General features: G+C 42.4%; 1 protein-coding gene across 2 annotated transcripts in view; it reads left to right on the forward strand.

Annotated features, from left to right (window-relative positions):
- DTNBP1 (dystrobrevin binding protein 1) overlaps positions 1-20,797 on the forward strand; it is a 458,894-nt gene that overhangs the window by 55,151 nt on the left and 382,946 nt on the right. Inside the window, exon 1 of one of the 2 annotated variants that reach the window (XM_069218781.1) lies at positions 17,608-17,798. The exons of the other annotated variant lie outside the window; for it this stretch is intronic. Within the exon in view, the coding sequence (XP_069074882.1) occupies positions 17,743-17,798 (56 nt within the window). The 5' untranslated portion in view covers positions 17,608-17,742. Of the gene's footprint in view, positions 1-17,607; positions 17,799-20,797 lie in introns of those variants that run through there. 2 annotated transcript variants of the gene reach the window in all.

Below are 20,797 nucleotides of genomic sequence, written 5' to 3' on the forward strand. Positions count from 1 at the left end.
ACCGCTCTTCCCATAGCTCTCCACCCACGTGGCCGTGCCCGCTCATCCGAGAAGGTGAGTGTCTCCTTTGCCACAGGCACCTCTACCCCAACCCCTGCTCCCCCCAGTGAGGAGGCTATTTACCTCCTGAGGTCTAACTCTGTGGGTCAGACCGCCATCGTGAAAGCCATCCAAGGACTGGCAAGCCAAATACAACAGAGCAATACGTTCTTAGAGGGCATTCACAATGCTATCTTTGGCCTACAGACATCATTTCAGGCTCTGGCTTCCACACTGACAGTAGCCAGTCACCCTAGGTCTACCGTCCTTCCTCCACCTTCCTCTTCCCAGTCCAAATCTCCCCTTGCCTGCCTGCTTCCCCCAATTGATGACTCTAACTGTAGAGGTTACATGGCAGTCAGGAGTCAGGTAGGGGCACCATTTTGTGCCTTTGGAGTGAATATTGGTAAATATGGACTGGCCTATGGCCTTATACATTCATATGTCTTACCCTTTTCACTAATGAAAGCCAACCAGTTGTTGGTGTTTTGGGCTACATCTTTGTCCTGCATTTCCTTTCCTAGGTGTGAGTTGTTCCTGGCTGACATTGGTTGTGTGCTGCTTGCTGCTTTATGCATTGTTTGAGCAGTAGGTGAGGTTGTATGCAGTGCTGTTGTCCTCCAGGGGTAGGGTGTGTGCTGTGTGATAGGTATGAGTATGTAACTGAAATGTTGGTGCCATGGTATTGAAGCTATTGATGTACTGTTCAGGGTTAGCACCAAATCTTTGTAACCAATGGTGTGTCACCTTTTAACGCCTGCTCTAAGCAGGCGTTAAAAATACCGGAAAAATCGCCCTCTTGCATACATTGTGCCTGGCACAGGCATAATGTGGTGCAGAGGGTTACAAAGTGGTGCAATGCATGCATTGCGCCACTTTGTAAATCTTGTGCAGCGTTTTTGCCATAATATCACCACATTAGTGTAAAACAAAATGATGCTAATGTGGCGATATTATGATGCAAGGGGCTCTTAAATCTGCTCCTTAAAACTGATCAGGAGGTGAAAGCCCCCTGTTGCATTTCCACCCAGAAACATAATGGGGTAAACACCTAGACCTCTTTCCTACTTTGGAAACGGCATCATCAAAACTGTCTTTTAGGAGATATGTGACAGACTTGGGAATTCAGAGATAGATCTATTTGCAAGTCTCACAACTGTCTTCTCTAGAGATTTTGTTATCGATTTCTAACACAGGGTGCATGGGGTTGTAGTTTAGCTATTTTAGCTATATTTTAGTCACTTTATTTTAGCAAACTAGGCCTGCCATTGTGCACGTTAACCCAGTTCAAGCATCGCTTTATTTTTCCAGCAATAGCCACATTTGAAGTCCTGTTTTATTTCTCTCTATCTAATTGTTCTTTTGCCTAGGAAAGCAATACATTCTCAGTAGGACATTCATTTCACTTTGTGCTGTCTTCAAGGCTACAGTTAGATAGGCTGCCGGTAAAAGTGGTACGCTGTGTCTCAAACACTCACAGAAACATGCACACTCATACGTGTGGACCATTTCTTAGAATGTCAACTGTTTTATTACAAAAACATTCCTTTGTCCCATACGTGTTAAAGGGAGATTCAAGCCAGATGACCACGACTGCATGCTGATTGCCTCACTGCAGCTGCTTGCTTAGACTGCCGAACCTCTGACCTACATGGGTATGGTGTCTTTCTAAACTACAGGCTTCCTTACCTAGGCATAAGGGATAATATTTTCCTAGGGGGAAACCTGAAGGGCGGATTAGGCTTATTATGCTGTGCTCTAACATAGCGTAGGTAGGAGAACTATAACTTACTCTTAGTAACAATATGGTGGGACTATTATTGTGTTTCACTCTCCTTGTCACCTTATTGCTTTTCATTGCAATACATGCCATTTTATCCAAGATGCAGTTGCTTCAATAAACCCTTATTGAACTATATTCTGCCTCTGTTGTCTTTGCCTCCGTGAGACTAATGTAACTGAGGGAAAAGGATGTGATCTGATTGACCACGATTCCCCTGAGGAGTCTTTCTTGTCATGCACCCTGTTGCCACAATCATCCCTGCTCTTGGGTGGAGATGAGGCACTGCTAGTTAGCCGGAAAACACAGATTAGGCCGACAGGCATCACACTGTGTGGAATTTTACTCAGTATCCCATAGTCTATGCGATTCTGCCACCCAAATCCAGTAGCCTCATTAGCATAAGGAGAACCTACGCAACAGGATATAGACACCCTATCTATTCCTTGGCCTCCTCCTCTTCTTTTTGCCTTTCCTCCTCTTCCTTTAATCATTTGTCTACTTCTACAAATTCAAAGGGAATTAACAGAAGTAATTGTGGTGGTCCCATACTGGCCAAAAAGATCACAGCTCCTTGTACTTTTAAGTATCTTGTTCTACCTTCAAGAATTACTCTTATTCCCCCTCCTATTCCCTCAATGAGGTCACTTCCTCTTCAAACCCTACCTCTGTTGGTGAGGCGGTTGGAAGGTTTGGGATGCCAAAACAAAGGTATTTCACATAGTTTAGCAGATTCCACCCAACAATCCAGATGTGCCTCCACTCTCAAGGTTTATACCACACACTCGAAGAACTTTGAAGTTTTATGTTCTTTGAAATCTAACATTCCTATAAAATGTAATGTTAATATGTTTCTACATTTTCTATTTGAAGGATTTCAGAAGGCTCAGTGAGCATTCAAAGAATCCAGAGTGGTTTTCTTCAGGATGAGAATCTAGAATTTAGGTTAGTAAAAAGTTTTTCTTTATCTACACCTTCTATTCATGCATTTTTCCTCCCTGTGAGTTGCCTTTAGTTTCAAAGGCTTTTCAACGTTTTACAGTTGAACCTTTTAAAACTACTGAACTAAAATTCCCGGCTTTAAAAGTGGTATAGTTAGTTGCCATTACATCATCTAGGAGGATTGGTGAACTAGGAGCTCTATTGTGTAAACCTGGATAGAATTGTTCTTAAACCTAATCCTCAATTCCTTCCTATGAAATATTCCCTGGTATATTAAATAAATATTTTTCTCCCCTCTTTCTTCTTTAACCTGAAGCAGCCCAGAAAAGTCATATTTGCATTCCTTGGGTGCTAAAGGAGCTCTCCTGGTTTATTTGGAACCCCAAAATTCACTTATAAAATCTGACATCTTGCTTGTTACCTTTGGAAACTCAAATCAAATACATAAGGCTTCCAATATCACTATCAGTGGATGATTATATCTTCTGCCTATACTTCCGCTAATATCTATACCCTTGAAAGGATTTTGGGAGATTAACTAGAGGTGTGGTGGCTTCTTGGGTTGAGTTTAAGGCGGTGTCTTGGATGGAGATCTGCTGAGCTAGGACTTGGGAATCCCCTCATACTTTCCTCATTCACTATAAATTCAAGGGATGGGATTCGATTACGGTCATTTTAGACTAAATGTGCTGCAATCTGTGTATTTGAAGAGCTAAATTGTATTATCCTTAGTCTACAGATTCCTCATTATGCAGAGGGTGACAAGTGACCATCAGGTAATAACAACATGAGGCAGCAGGTGTACGTAAAGTTGATTGGTTTATTCAGCACAAGGGACCTCATCCATCTAGCTCCTTCTCTCCTCTTCCTCCTCTCACTAACTATCATCCAGCACTTAAACACTCACTGTGACAGCACAACATTCTACTACTGGGATACTCGATTTGGCTCATCTCTGTACTACATTCCCACTGTCACAAGATATAAACTAATTTACCACACCGAGTCATTAGAATCCACCCACCCTCCGGTAACTGCTATTCTGACAACTACTCTTTCCTGATTTTTTCCGAGCCATGTGGTGTGTTACACCTCAACATTTGATTACTGTGACAAAGACGTTACTGACTAAGGATACTGAAGAGTACCCGTAATTAAAGCAAACACATGGAAACAAAGTGAAGCCAACATAAGGTCACCAATGAAAAGGAAGAACAAGCAATGCAATAGGTCTTGGATTTGCTTGAGTTAGAGCTATTTGCATTCTAAATTCATAACTGGACTTCCCTTGCCATATTAACTGGTCAACCCTGCCTCATAATTCTGTCTTTTCCTGCCATATAATTCCAGTGGAACTGCATATAACTAAAGCACTTCCATTTACCTTCTTCCTTTAGCTGCAGCAAAAAAATTAAAATGTTGTCATTTAGCATCCTAATTTAAATCTGGGATGCTAATTCTAATAGAATACCACTTTCACCACCCCACCATCGGAGTTGCTGGCTGGCTAACACAATTCCCCATAAAAAGACAAAAGGTAGCCACAGAGGAGAGAAATAAACTAGAAAGGAAACATATCAAGATTGTTTAGTCATAGTGTAATAAGGATGTTAAGTTGGTCTGAATCATGGTCTATTACAATGATATTACAACAAAACCCATAAAAAATAATTTATCTTAGCTGTAAAACAAACGTTCTAGCCATGAGAGAGCTTAAAAAAATAATGATTGGTGGTAGGGGTTATTATTTTGAGTCCCCACTAACACAGTGTGAGGACCCAGAGATGATGGAGACAGAAAGAGCAACTTGTGGTCATTGTTGTGAAGGTGGTCCCATTGTCCTGGGACCACCACAGTCTGGGTTATGAGCAAAAATGTTTTGTAAAAGTAATGCCCTGCAAAGCTAAAAGGGGCAAGATTCTGTGCCATGAATATTTTAGTAAATTGATATGCCTGTAATGCTTACACAGCCCCTAGAGAACACCACAACGAAAACAACATTTGTAAGAAACATGGTCATGTAACTAAATAGTTAACCCCTAGACAGTGTAACTGAACAAAAAGAAAATGGCAATAAAGAATGCAGTGTAACCAAATGCTTAGGCCCCCACAGAGTGTAGTGCATTATACATTTTCAGGGGTAACAGGTCTATAGCAAAGATATTACAAACAAGGCCTTTAAAACACAAGCTATTCCCAACTGCAAAATAAAAGTTCCAGCCATAAGAGTGATTAAAAAGACACTGAATGATTTGAGGGGTTATTATTTTGGGGTCCCCACTAACCTAAAGAGGACCCAGAAATGACTTAGACAGAAAGAGTGTGTTTTGTGAAAGTTTTGGTGGTGGTCCCATTGGCCTAGGACCACCACAGGTAGAGTTATGAGCAAAAATGTTTTATAAAAGTAATGCCCTGCAAAGCATTATGGGGCGAGTTTCCAGAGTGCAGTGAATATTGTAGTATTGGCACTCCTGCTGTGCCAGAGGATTTCTGTTCTAGGTAAGGCATTTACCAATTTCAAGTGTTTTAAGAGGAGAGCCACAAGAAATTACTCTGAGCGCCATGGCCATCATGCATCACGAAGGGGAGAGACAAAAGAAAAAAGTAGTTCGCCCACGTTGAATATATCGGCAAACGTGCAATAATCCATGTAACAGGAGCATTCTGCAAGGCGTGACAAAAACAGCCTCAAGGTGGGACAAACTTAAAGTGTTGAAGCAGAAAATTTATTAAGAAAAAATATTAATGATTTATGTGTGTTTACTAATGAGAAGATGAGTAGAGAAAAATAATTGTAGAAAAATAATGTGCACGCTCAAAAATGTGCCCACGGGGTACGACAGCCACCTCTATAGAAATATGTACTAATGCACTGAAATTGTGTGTTATTAATTATAAAAGTATCTAAAATTGTAGTAATGTCATAACAAGATGCATAACCTTTGTTTTATATTCTTAAGTTGACTAAACTAAAGGCCTAGTTTTACTGGGCCTCGCACACCCTGAACGTGGAGAAAACTGAACGCTGTGCAGAGACTGGTAACCGGGGTCTGCAAACTTGAACCGTGCAAAGTTCATGCTAACACAGCTAGACTTTTCTGCAATGCACCGACGAACAGGAGATGATGAAAACAGTTTGATAGAATTTTTATGTAAAGCGAGCTAAATGTACTTTCCCAGGACTTTATCAATGGATGATCTGACTGAAGAAGACATATGCAACAATTTTGATATTTGGAGAACCGGATGATCAGAACATCGTAAAGGGACCATCCACTTGATGAAATCTGAACTGAGCATAAATTAAGAGATAGAATAAACGAAAACTATAGGGTAAAGTAATATCTTCCGATTAATGGACCAATCAGTAATTAGTAGAATGGGCTGAGAAAATCTGATAAAAAGTCATTACAAGGGACTAAGGGCCAGATGTAGCAAGCCGTTTGCATGGCGCAAACTGCGTAAAACGCAGTTTGCGCCATGCAAACGGCCTCACGCGATGCTCATTCCCAAATTGCGAGTCGGTACCGACTCGCAATTTGGGAATGCGACTCGCAAATAGGAAGGGGTGTTCCCTTCCTATTTGCGACTCTCATCACAATTCAGAGTTGCTTTGTGACCGCGAATGCGGTCGCAAAGCAACTCGCAGTTACCACCCGTGTCACACTGGTGGTAACTCATTCGCAAAAGGGAAGGGGTCCCGATGGGACCCCTTCCCCTTTGTGAATGTCGAAAAAAATATTTTTTCAGAGCAGGCGGTGGTCCTATGGACCACTGCCTACTCTGAAAAAAACGAAACCAAACGGTTTCGGTATTTTTTTCATTTTGCAACTCGTTTTCCTTTAAGGAAAACGGGCTGCAAAATGAAAAAAAAACCTGCTTTATTTAAAAAGCAGTCACAGACATGGAGGTCTGCTGACTACAGCAGGCCACCATCCCTGTGAGTGCAGGGGCTCGCTATGGGGTCGCAAAATGCGACCCCCCTCATGAATATTGATGAGGTGGGTCTTTGCGACCCCATAGCGAGTCGCAGAAGGTGTCTGAGACTCCATTCTGCATCCGATTTTGCAACTTGCAAATTGCGAGTCGCTCAGACTTGCAATTTGCAAGTCGCAAAATCGGATTTTGCTACATCTGGCCCTAAAAGTTTAGAATGGAGAGAATTGCGGAGAGAATTGCTGACGTCAGGAGACGCTGTCCGAAGTGCTGATATTGGGTTCACACTCCGTGAGCCTGATCCTTAGATGACTGGTGAATGACATGGAGACGAAGTCTGACTCGTTGCTGATCCATCTTGGATAGGTAGCTATGAAAATGTGACTGACATTTGTTCTTGCCTTTTCCTTCTAGGTACCAACTGCTCTGTTGTAGGGATATTCACTTAGATAGACTTTTCCAAATTAATGTTTTCTCTAAATCGTTTTTCGCATGAAGCCCCACATGCTAGTATTAATCTTGGTTAGGTAGGCTGTTATAGGTGACACTGACGGTGACAAAATGACTGACGAATCATATTGCTGAATTACATTAATTGTGGTTTTTGCATTGTCGTGTATGATGTCTTATGAGTTTATTGATAATCTATTAATTTAAAAAAAAATGATCTGCAATACAGTTTTGAATTAATAGATGCTCTAGTAATGTAATCTATAGGGAAATAAAATTGATAACCTTTCCTTGTGTAGTGGTTATTCTTGATTAAAATGTTATGGATTAAGCGGATTGCATAACTGATTGCCTAATTATTGATGTTGATTACCACCTGATGGCTACTGCATGACTAGGATACTCCATACAATTCAAAAGGTTCATCGGCTTATATGCGTCCCCTTGGAAGTTTACTTACTAAGGGCCGGGCGCTCTTCCAGTTTTTGGTAGCAGCTTGATGGTTAGTTTCCTTGGGGAACTAGTTATGGGGTAGTTATCGGTTATGGTGGTGGTTTAAGTTAGGTTTAGTTGTTCACATTTTCTTGAGGTTTGAATTTGTTTTCCTAAAATGGCAATCGTAGCAAAGATGATGTCCCCTTAAGCCCAGAAATGACTTTCCCAGAGCCTTGATCCTGCTAGTTCAGTTGGGTATATTCCCGGCGTGTTTTGAGATAATGTGAAAATGGTAGATTGCGCTTGCACAGGCTTAAAGCGAATTGCAGGTGAATTGTGATGTATGTGAGGCAAAGTAGGGAGTTTGCGTACTCCAGTTGAGATTAGTAGGAGTGGGCGTACTCCGTAGTATGAGAGTAGGGAAGTCGTCAAACTTCACATATGTGTGGCGCCTCGTGCTAAAAAATTATCCACATGGTTGTTGGTGATGTACGGACCCTGCGTGGTCTAAGACTCAGGAGTATAGTGACAAGTGTAAGAGACACTTGGTTATATGTTGTAACGGGTGTGATCAACAAATCGGTGTATGTGGTAGAAGAATAAAAGGAAATTTTTGACTGAGATTCGGCGAGTTCTATGTGCACCAGGACAGACCCCTTGATCAGTTGAGAGTGAAATTTGCGGGTCGAATTTTACTTGCGAATGTGGGAGACTGAGAAAGAGTAATAGCTATATGAGCGAAAAGAGCCATTAGTGAAAATCAGTAAGGTCTCTGAAGTGATTGTGTCCTTTCCTGTAGTAAATCAGCAGGTTTGTTTTAGTTATTGGTTTGATAAAGTGCTCACAATAATTTGCATTAGTTGTGTGAATTGAGTAGAGGAGGACAAGCCACAAGACTTTGTCAGCCGCTGTGCATGTGTGTGACGTCAAAGAGTGCCGCTTTGGGATAGGTCAGTTGGTGAGAAGAGTTGTGAGCGGATTGGCAGCCGTCCGTAAGAGGCAAATGGTTGAGCAAGCAAGTGAAGGGAATCTCAGGAGTAAAAGTAATTTCATTATTAAATCGATTTAAATAAAAACAGTTAAAATGAAGTTTTTCAAGGGGTTTAAGAGTGCTATGAAAGGTGATTCTTACATTAAGGTGTCAGTTGGGGAGCCAACCCCACCGTAAAATTCTATGGCTTATGTTGTGATGGAGGAACGAGGTGTTGCGCCATGTTTGTGGTTGAAGCAGTGGTGTAAGTTAACAAGGGACCAAGGGTCTTTGGCGTTTCCAGAGCAAGGAACGTTCAATTTGAGAATTTTGGATCAATTGCGAATGTCACTGTATGATATGAAGCCATTACCGAGACCGGCACAGTTTGAGGCTTTAGCGGTTTGGGATCTGGTTGCTAGACAGCAACAAGAGATGAAGTTCAAACAAAGAATTAAAGTGAGTGAGTAGAAAAGTCTTTAGCGGAAGCTAGATGGGATTGGGAACAAAAGAGATGGAGCGCGACAACATTACAGGACATTAAATTGTTTCCTGCCATTACGGAGGAAAATGAGGTAGAAAAAGATGAAGGAGAAAATAAGGACGAAGATGCAGGAAGAAAGAAAAAGAAAAAAAGAAGGTCTTATGTAGACGATGATGATTCTGAGACTGAGGATTTCATTACACAGTTGTTGAGGGATCGACCTCCACCTTACACTACCTATTCTGGGGTTCCAAGTACTAGTGATGCTGCAACTGCTCCAGCACAAGTATCGGGAACTGAGGGAGCAGTACAGACTAATGACGGACAGGCGACAGGGGTAGTACAGAGTACACCAATTAGAGGAATGACTGTGGTTCAGGCACAGACGCATCCACCTTCAGTACAGAGAATTTATCCAGATGTGCCAGTTCTTGAGACAGTTTCGAACATCATGGTGCCAACGGAGCAAAGGCTCTTGAGGCCAGTGTTAGTTCAGACAGAGCCGACTCCAATGTTGTTTCTGGAGACACAAACACAGGGTTTGCCGCAGTTTACACTATTGACCGGGACACAGCCAGATGTTACACCAGTTTTGAATCAAGCAATGGGAATTACATTTCCACATAATACAAATATCAGGGCAGCTCCAGATGCAATATCGCTACTGATTACAGTTGGTCCAGCTGTACCTTTGTTTGCTCAAAAGAAGGCAACTGTGGGAGAACAGACTACCTTATCGCAGGATGGTGTGAGAAGGGGAGTGAGTGATTTTGGGCAAATGACAACACCTATAGGTCAGAGTTCCAATGGACCTAGACCACAATTGGACCTTAGTCCACTTGTAGCGCTTCCAGATGCCATGATTGCCCCAAATTTGAATCAAAGCTCAAGACTTTTGACACCGCAAGCTCCAGGTACAACGATGCAACAGGTATCAGTGAATAATGCGAGCATTATCACTTTACAGGGAATGTCTCAACAGCAATTAAATGAATGGTTGAACAGTTTAAATTCACTTACAAGTACATCCAAGGGCGAAGAGCAGAAAAATTGCGTAAGGTTAAATCTTGAAGCAACTGAGTTGGTAGAGGGAACAATGGGTGTGAACAGGTTAGAATCCTACACAGAAGAAGAGCTGAGGTATCTATGTCCAAAGGTTACTAAAGAAGTGAGCAAGGTACATCAGAAATTGACAGAGATAGCGGAGAAACATGACATTGAGCTTGACAAAATGAAGCATCTGAAACGAAGTTACAGGTTAGATTTTGATACCGGAGATTTTGAACACATGAGATCAGCAGGAATGAAAGCTCATTTGAAAGAATTGCTGCAAAGCGTACAGATTTGGGGAGCACTAGAAAAGTGGGAACGCAGATGGGCAGAGAAGAAGTATAAGCGAAAGCGAGATTCACAGGAAGGAGCTGAAGATGCTCAAAGGGAAAAAGAAACATCAAAAATGCTGCCAATTAGGGAAATTCCAGGAGGGCAGTTTGTTCATGTTCCATGGCACAGGAGTGACATTTTGTCATTTACAAATGATTACCCCAGGTTGAGAGAGAAACCAGTTGAGTGGTATCAGCGGACAGATAGATTTGTGAAACTCTCCAAATGTCTGTGGGAAGACTTGAACACCTTATTCGAGATAGTGGTTCCAGCTGACTTGTGGGTCGAGTGTAAGAGGGCAGTGGACTGGCCAACAAGTGAACCAGCAAGGGATAAAATAACGGGTGCACCATCACCTGAAGTGATGAAAAATTACTACAAGGTGATCAAGTTCCTGAAGACAAGAATATCTCCTAAAAATATTGATTGGCAGAGAATCGATAGAACAGTTCAGGAGTCCAGGGAGTCAATACATACCTATTATGAGAGATTGTTAAAAGCATTCAAGGAGCACAGTGGCAAAGAAGCAGTCGAGCCAAAAGACATGTTACATTTCGTGTTCAGATTTGTTGAAGGTTTGAAACCTGAAATAGGCCAAATGATTAAGAGTCATTTGATTTGCTGGCAAGCAAAGCCGATTGATGAAGTGTTACAGTATGCAAAATACCGTGATGAGATTGAATTGAAGCAGAAAAGGTTGAAAGAAAAGGCAATGGTGATGCAGATAAGGGCAGCGCAAACCGGAGCGCAAGGAGCTATAGTACAGCCTATACTGCTGCAGCAGAAGGCTGTTATGTTTCAGCCTCAAGTGAGGGGTAGAGGACGAGGAACTGACATGATGCGCAATCCAGATTTAGGGACTGTGGTTGTTCAGAATGACATTCAGGGAATTAAAAAGATGTTACTGTGTCATCTGTGCGGAAACGTGGGACACCGGAAACGGGAGTGTCCATTGATGGTGCAGGATGGTATTGTTCAGCAAGGTGATGTCAGAATATTTCAAACTGTAAAAGTCCCAAGAATGAAAGGAGTTGTTCCTAATGTTCAAAATCAGGGACAAAATTTGTTGCTGATACAACAAATGCAGGTGCCACGTGCACAGTTTACACAGTTACAACCAATACAGCAGCAGATTCCCATGGTACCTAGACAGCAAATGCAGATGCCTCAAGCCCCAATGGACCGGCAACAAGTGATGCTTCCTCAGCAGGTCACAGGCAAAATAGTAATAATAACACAGTGCACCAATTCCCATTTCACAGTGAGGATGAAATAAACGAGTAATGGATGAGTGACGCGCTCTACAGTGAGGAGCATAGAAGTTCCAAATTTGCCTCTCTCAGGTAAAACAGTTCAGGTGTGGGAGTAGAGAACAGACAACTGACAAACCCAATCACAGAACCAGTGTAGATTGAAATTGGAAATTACCAGGGACTACATAGATTTGTGGTGTGTGATTTGAGTCCTGTATCCTTGTTGAGAAGGGATCTATTGAGTAAAACTAAATGTTCCATTAATTTCTCTGATTCTGGAATAGAGGTTCAGATGAATAGTGATGATGAAGAAGAGCAGGTGACAGAAATGCTGATTAACAATACCAGTGAAGAACGTCCATTGATTGAATTTTTCCCGGTGTTTACTATGAAAGAAGTACATGCAGACTTGCAGGGAACAGTGAAGGAAGAAGTCTGGGATTTGACAGGAAAGGAGGTAGGATTGATTAAGGGAGTAGAGCCAATTAAAGTGACACTGAAGCCTAACGCAGTATAACATGCCGCAAGATGTCTTGATGAAAGTTGCGCACATAATTGGGGACTTTGTAAAACAAGGAGTTTTGAAAGAAGTGCTGAGTAGCCCGTGTAATTCACCAATAATGGGCTTAAAGAAGCCATGTGGAAAAGTGCGTGTAGTATAGGACTTGCGAAAAGTGAATGACTTGGTGGTTAAATGTTGTCCTGTGGTGCCAAATCCAGCAGTGATACTGTTTCAGATTCCTTGCAATGCTGAGTGGTTTGCAGTAGTAGACTTGTCACAAGCTTTCTTTTCTGTGCCACTTCACGATGATAGTCAGTTTCCTTTTAGTTTCAAATTCCTAGACAGAGTCTACAGCTGGTGCAGACTTCCACAAGGGTATACGGAGTCACCATCCTTGTTTAATCAGATCCTGAAAAGAATTTGGAGTTGTTAGAACTACCATGCCAATCTACTTTAGTTCAGTATATTGATGACTTGTTGATTGCTTCCAGAACAAGGGACGAGTGTAAGCATGACTCGATTGCCCTGTTGAATCATTTGGGGGAATTCGGACATAAGGTTTCACCAGCTAAATTACAGTATTGCCAGAAATCAGTCAAATACCTTAGACATCAGATTGAAAAAGAGATCAGGAGAATTTCCAGGGAAAGGATTACCTTGATTCTGCAGAAAAATCCTCCGACTTCTCAGAGAGATGTCAGGATGTTTCTGGGAATGGTGGGATACTGTAGACAGTGGATTACAAATTTTGCTGAAATTGCAAAACCTTTACAACAACTGACACATAAGGACATTACAGACCCCATTAGTCTGAATGAGGACCAGATAAAAGCATTCATCGAATTGAGAGAGAGTTTGTAAAGAGCTCCAGCGTCGGGAATGCCTGATTACACAAAGCCTTTCATTCTGTTTTGTCATGAATGTGATGTTTGTTCTTTGTCTGTTTTGACACAGGTCCATTGAGGTGCTTATCACCCAGTAGCATATTTTTCAGCTACCTTGGACCCAGTCGCAGCAGCTTTACCAGGTTGCCGGCGCGCAATAGCCGCAGTTGGTCAAAGTCTCTCCTAATGCGAGGGAGTAGTCATGAGATACCCTTTGACGGTAATGGTACCACACTCTGTTGAAATTTTACTGACAAAGACGAAAACGCAATATCTGACGGGTGCAAGACTGACAAGGTATGAGATGAGCATATTGGGTGCTCCAATTGTAACTTTAAAGAGATGTACAGTACTGAATCCAGCAACATTGCTTCCAAGTGATACTGTTGAAATTGAAAAGGAAGAAGATGTGGAACATGGTTGTCTTGAGGTGACAGAAATGTGCACAAAACCAAGGCCTGATATCAGAGACACGCGTTTAGAAGAAAATTATCAAATTGTTTTTGTTGATGGTTCGTGTCTCAGAGATGGAACAGGGACATTGAGAGCAGGATATGCTGTGTGCACTATTACAGGCACATTAGAAGCTTCTTGGCTTCCAGGTGTATATTCGGCACAAGTGGCAGAACTAGAAGCTCTTACTAGAGCCTGCTATGTTTCTGCAAGACTAAGAGTCACTATCTACACTGATAGTCAATACGGATTTGGAATTGTTCATGATTTTGGTCAGTTGTGGTCACAACGAGATTTCATGACCTCTACAGGAACACCAGTGAGAAATGGTGACCGAATAAAAGAAAGCTTGTACGCAATACAGTTGCCTGAAGAAATTTCTGTGGTAAAATGTAGTGCACATCAAAAGGCACAATATTACATTTCATTGGGAAATGGATATGCAGATCAAGTTGCAAGGTTTTGCGCACTGAACTGTATATCGTTCAAAGATAAATGGGAACTAATACCTGAAGAAGATAATAATTGTGCAAATTATACTTTAAAAATAATTGAAACATTAGAAGAGTTGAAAACATTGCAAGAGAACACAGACAAGGAAGAAAAGCGGAGCTGGCTTAGGCTTAAATGTGTTCAAAGACCTGATAAGATTTGGGTTTCTGAGGAGGGGCAGATGGTTTTACCAAATAGTCTGTTGAATCAGATGGCCAGGTATTATCATGGCCAAGCACATATTGGAAGGGATGCCATGGTCAGGTTATTCAAAGTTGATTGGTTTAATCCAAAATTCAGACAGGCAGCAGAGACAGTATGCCATAGATGTATAATTTGTCAGCAACTGAACGTGGGAAAAGGGACAGAGGTGAATTTGAGCCACATTGGAAGAGCAGGAGGACCATTCAGCAGAATGCAGTTGGATTTAATTGAGATGCCTGCATGTGGTGGATTGAAGTAAGTGTTGGTGATTGTGTGTGTGTTTAGTCATTGGATTGAAGCATACTGCACACAAAGGAATGACAGTCTTACAGTGGCTAAACTGATGTTGAGGGAGTTAATACCAGGTTCGGATTTCCGATCTCTTTAGAATCATATAGGGGAACGCACTTCAATAACGAAGTGATCAAACTCTTATGTGCAGCATTAAACATTGAGCAGAAGTTACATTGCAGCTACCGCCCTGAAGCATCAGGCCTAGTGGGGCAAATGAATGGTACATTAAAGTCAAGAATTGCCAAGATGTGCCACCACAAATCTAAAATGGCCAGATGCCTTACTTTTGGTACTGATGTCAATACGAAATATCCCTGACAGAAAAACAGGATTGTCACCCCACGAGATTCTCATAGGCAGAGCAATGAGGTTGCCAGCAATTCCAGCCAAGGCTCTTGTCAATATTACAGATGATATGGTATTGGACTACTGCAAAGGTCTGGCTGTTGTGGTTCACTCTTTTTCTCAGCAGGAGCAGGTTGTTACCCTGCCACCCATCCATGACCCAAGTCACAATCGAAAGCAGGAGATTGGGTCGTAATCAAAAAGCATGTTCGAAAGACTTGTTTAGAACCACGTTGGAAGGGTCCATACCAAGTGGTGCTGACAACTACGATAGCTGTGAAGTGTGCAGGACTACCAAACTGGATACACACAAGTCATACAAAGAAATTGGTGAGTCTGCAAGAACATGAAGAAGAGTTGTTGAGAGTACCAACAGCAGCAAAACAGGTGGCCGTACCTGAGCTGGAAAAGGAACAAGCTGAACCTGAAACTGATCCTGAACTAGTGGAAGACGAGTCAATCACCCCTGTAAGAGACAAGAGTGAAGAATTACAGGAGGGTGAGCAAGAGTCTGACCCAACGGATGTAGCAGGAGAACCAAGCACAGAATGGGTTCTCCCAGAAGCAGACGGTGCTGGAGAGCAAACAGAGCAAGTGATAGATCGAGGTGGGGAAAGAGTTGAGGCGGGTCAAAGTCAAAGTGATCCGACTCCTCCTGAACCCGTTGCAGGTCCATCAATAGAAAACGCCAGAGAGAAAGAAAGGGAAAAGAGTCCAATACTGAGAAAAATATTGACTGAAGGAACGAGAAATGGAGACAATTGGCCTGAGTTGTGAGTAAAGAAAAAGAAAGAACTGGTCATAAATGAACCAATACCGGAAGAAGTGGATACAACTAAAGAAGGAGAACTAAGTGAAGGAGAAATATGTGGTGAGCGAAAGTTGGAGAGAAAGAGAATAGCAAGTCGAAGACACGCAGGTCCTGAGTGGACATACGCTGCAACATGTGAATGGCAAAACAAGTTTATGTCTTTTTGTTTTGACGGTGAAGTTCCGAGTCAGTATTTTGATGCAACCTGAAGGTGATCAGTAGACTGAGTTGTTGAGCTAAATCTAAAGAAACCTGAAAAGAGACTGTTAAGGTAAACCCGGAAAAGACATTGATAACCTGATATGACAAGCTGCTAAGCTTGGATATGACAAGCTGCTAAACTTGGATATGACAAGCTGCTAAACTTGGATATGACAAGCTGCTAACTGATTTTGACAAGGAGAAAAGGGTTCCTGTGAGTGAAACGGAAGTTTAAAAGAGAGATACATTTTTTTCCAATTTGTGATTTTTTTTTTTTTTTTGCACTATTAATAAGAGTTGGTTCTACTTTTTAATTCTTTACAGATCATGGCTGAGACAATTAATCGTATTAGAAATGTTAAGTATTGTAGGTATTTGAGTGTTGCAATAGCTATTATGTGTGGGATAATGTTTATAATAATGATTGCGGGTATGTCTATACATGAAGCAAGAAAAGTTGTGAGCAGTTCTGTTGTGGAGACTACTACATTAACAGCTTTAGAGAAGTTCAAGTTAGACGAGAAGTATTTGCATGATTACACTAATGCTCAAGGAGAACTTTCCACTAATGTGTTCTATTAAATGTTGAGTGAGTATGTGGAAATAATGGATGCAAGGGATTGTCTTGTGTGAACGCAAATACCTTTCTCTGTGGAAGAAGGAGTCACTACCATAGTCTACCTCTGACTTACCGTATAACTTGTAGCTTGTTACTAACCAGATTTTATAACCAATCTCTACCACCTGATGGCTACTGCATGACTAGGATACTCCATGCGATTCAAAAGGTTCATCGGCCTATACGCGTCCCCTTGTAACTTTACTAACTAAGGACCGGGCGCTCTTGCAAAAGCATTTACCAATGACATCAAGTGATTTTTTAAAGCAAGCCCAGGAACTAATGAAAGTGATGGTTGTGAGATGGGCGTGGTTAAAAGCCCACAATACTTACAACAGGTCAAAGTGCTTGCACGCTTGACCTACAAAACAGTGACAATGAAGCAAACCAATGTTAAGTAGTGGGCGGTCTAAATCCCCTTTTTAGAGTTTTTTTCCCAGAAAAAGAACTGATTGTTACAAGTGACAGGCGAAACTTACAAATAGGCCTAAGGTTACACGAACATCCACTTTCTGCCTTCATTCACAGGTGACACACTAACATATCATCAAGCTATCCAATACATGACATTTCAGCCCAGGTAAGTGGGAGCTGTATCTTACATTAATTAGTGCCTGTAATTTGAAAGCTGCAATGTAAACTGCTTAAGTCAGCCCCACTTTTTCAGTCGGTATTCCACCATAGTTATCGGGAAACATTAGAACACGCCATACTCTACCCCCCGCGTTTCACAGAATAAAATGAGCCAACTAAGAACCACAGGTGTGCGTTGAAGTTAGTGGTGTTTGATTGAAAAAAACTTTTCACAAGTCCTCCTTTGCCTGTTATATAGGGATAGCTAACATTTTTACAAGGGAGAATTCAGCTGTCTGAAAGTAAGAACTCAACTACAAAGTTTTACCCGCAGCATAATGTTTCTCCTTTTATTCGAAGTTTCTAATTCAGGAAACGAGTATTCCCTTTCCGAAATGGCCGCCACGCTTCCGGTCGTAAACTTGAGTTACATTAGTCCTTTAACTATTTTTATTTACAACCAACCGAGAAACCGAGAGCCGCGACTTTTTCACTGCAGCCAGAGGAAATACAAGGCGCTGGGGGCGGAGCTTAGTGACAGATGGGCGGGTCCGTAGCAGCGACAGTTCGAAGGTGGGCGTGCTAGTTTGTAGAGACCCGCCCCTCGCGAGTAGGGGAACGGGCTGAGAGATAACGTTCGAAGCTGCTGGTCCACCTGGGACGTGGTGAGGGCCAACGCCGAGCCTGAGAGGATGCTGGAGACCCTGCGCGAGCGGCTGCTGACGGTGCAGCAGGACCTCAGTTCGGGGTAAAGCGGCCGTCGCGCGCCAAGGTTTCCCGGAGGGCAGCGCACTGTCACGGGACAATGCATAGTTCCACTCTCCTTGCTCATGTGACCCGTGGGAGGCGGGTTGGGGGGGGGGTGTGGGTTGCCCTCTTTTTTCAGCCTTTGGTACCGGGAACCTCAGGGTTGTGCCGCTGCGGATCGGTTCTAGGGGATGGGTGCTGAGATTTCAAGTCTGGGCTTGCTCTGTGTACAACGATCCACCTACATACTTTTTCATACGCACATTCCTCTACAGCCTGTAAGAGCTGCGCGTCGGACTTGTCTACCACCGTGCCTGTTTTGACTTTACCTTATAATTACACACGCAAAAAATATTACTAGGGTGGTGCGTTGCAGACCCATTTTGAATATCACCAGCGTATTTAGCGAAGGCGGACTCGCCGGGTGGACGCTGTGGAGGCTGAAAATGCTGGCGGAGGGGTTGACTTGTTAGTGGCGATTCTTAACGTTAATTGTGGGACGTTCCGCGTTTTGAAATCCTGGAAAGAAGAGTCTGCGCGGACAGTTTTATGTGCGAATGTTTCACAATTCCATCCTCTTCTCAGTTCCCTCAAACTGAACTCCGGGGCGTCCTAAGTCATTATCACTAACAGTCACCGTACTATTAAACACCTCTTCGATGTGCCCTGTTTGTCTATATAGTGAAACATTGTGTTTGGTCTTCGACATGAGACCCCCCCCCCCCCCCCCCCTTTGCAATATGCGTTTAAGCAGGTGGTTTATTTTCGAGTAGCACATTTTTACTTTCGTGCGATGGTCACTGCAGTTAGCTAACGTAGTCCTTTGTACAGAGCTGGCATGTGGAAGATGGGCTCTACACCTCTCATTTTAACACCAGACTCTGAAATTCTGCGCTCTCGTGACCAGATCTGCTGCCTGCTGATCGAGAACGGCCTGCCACAGCTTAATAGAGTGAAGAGAAAAATATTCTTTGGGGGTTGTCCTGCAGACAGGGAACGCCGCCCCGTACCCCTGCCAGCTGCTGCTGGGAACTCAGTAGTTGAGGCAACCAAAAGTAGAGGAAAAAAGCACGCCAACCTTTGGACTGCAGACGCGCTAGTTACACAGCAAAACTCTGTTGGGAACCTGTGCAGCATAAGTAAGCTTGGCTGCCTCTCACGCTATGTGCAGAGGTCACGTTGTATCTTGGGACTGAAATAAACACAGAGCTCCGCCTTCAACATGTTTTTATGCGTGCGTTAGCCTAGGCCTATTGGGGCATATTTATCAAAAGTGGTGCTGCACCAACTTCAGGTGCAGCGCCACTTTTCTTGCGCCCCTTAAGACGCTTCCTTAACGCCACCAGGTGTGCGACCCACCCTACCCGAGAACGCCCCCTTTTCATACATTTTGCCTGGCGCAGGCAGAATGTAGCGCAAAGGGTTTCAAAGTGGCGCAATGCATGCATTGCGTCACTTTGTAAGGCTTCGTTGGGACACATTAGCGTTAAAAATAGACGCTAATGTGGCGCAAGGAGGCGCTGGGGGCTCTTAAATTAGCCCCTTTGTTGTTAATAGGAACATATTTACTAGACATACTGACGGGCTACCAGTCACCCCTCTTCATTCAGTTGGCTGCTACAATGTTGTTCACATTTTGCTTCCTCCCACCATGGCATACAGCATGGGGCTCAGGGTCAGCCCACATAAACTATTTGTAACCTGACTGTTAGTGAAGACATTATTTTCTTGCACAGTGTGCACATCGCTACAGTATGTGGGCTCCCTCAATGTATTGGACTACTGGTGCAATGTGTGCTATTATATATTCTTTTAAGCAGTGCTTTTTTTGTCAGTGAGTGCTTCGATACAAAAAATCATTCACAAATAATAATAATACATCTTTATTTGACCTAAAATAGGTCATAAAAGAAGAAAACACAATATCACAGTACACAATAAAATATATAAAACAAAACTCAATACAAAATGTAATCTAAATTCACTCAATATAGTCAATAACTTAATAAAACAGTTTGCAAGTCCCTACTCAAATTCCATCATCAAGTGTGTGAATCTATACAAATCAAAGAGTTACCCACCCACTGACTTTCTTAAATAAATTGCTGAATTGAAAAAAGAACTTACACAAAAACATATTTCGGGAGAATTAAGAAATTGCAGATATAACGCAGCTCTGCACCGACAATGCCCTAGCTTTTTTAGTAGAGGCTTCAAAGAATGTTTGAGGGCAATTATAAATACGACAAAAGAAAATAAAATGTAGTAGGGACTACTCTGATACATTATCACAAGGGGGAAAACAAGGCGACGTCCCCTTCTAAATTAAACAATTTTTTAAAACAAAGAAGCAGCCATATCGTACCTGATCTGAAACAAAAAAGAATCAATCTATCCCAGTGTGAGGAGGGAGTTTTAGATATGGGGCTGACTCCACCGATGCTAAAAACCTATAGTATGTCAACACAGTGCACTTTGATAGCTCTACTTTCAGTTGCTCTTCCTCACAAACTTGAGAAAGAGATTTGTCACCTTTCACTTATCCAGTTTGCTTATACTTCTAAAGGTCAGTAAATAAAAGGCCAAATACATCTGTTGTTTTACCAGTATAATTAGGCTGCAGAATTTTATATCCGCACTCCAGGTTAGCACAGTCCAAGAATATATATCTGCAAAGTTTAGTCTCTGGATTGGACCATAAGCTAACCCACAACAGAGGTTCCAACTGCACCTTGTCTTTGCGTGAATAATGAAACTGGAAGTGGACGGGGGCAAATACAGTAACCTATGCAAGATGTGATTTTCCTCCATTTGAAGAGGTTAAGTATTATGAAGGCCCCCATACCCCAGCCCCGTATACCGCAACAGTAACACACTGCCCATTGTATACTTTTAATAGTGGGAGAATAGACCCTTTTGCACTCACTCTAATAAGATTGCATAGCGTCCACAGATGTACTAAGTTTATGGCAGGAGCTCTTGAGATGAGACTGCCAGGGC

This window comes from Pleurodeles waltl, chromosome 2_1 (assembly GCF_031143425.1).
Source record: "Pleurodeles waltl isolate 20211129_DDA chromosome 2_1, aPleWal1.hap1.20221129, whole genome shotgun sequence".
Classification (NCBI taxonomy): domain Eukaryota; kingdom Metazoa; phylum Chordata; class Amphibia; order Caudata; family Salamandridae; genus Pleurodeles; species Pleurodeles waltl.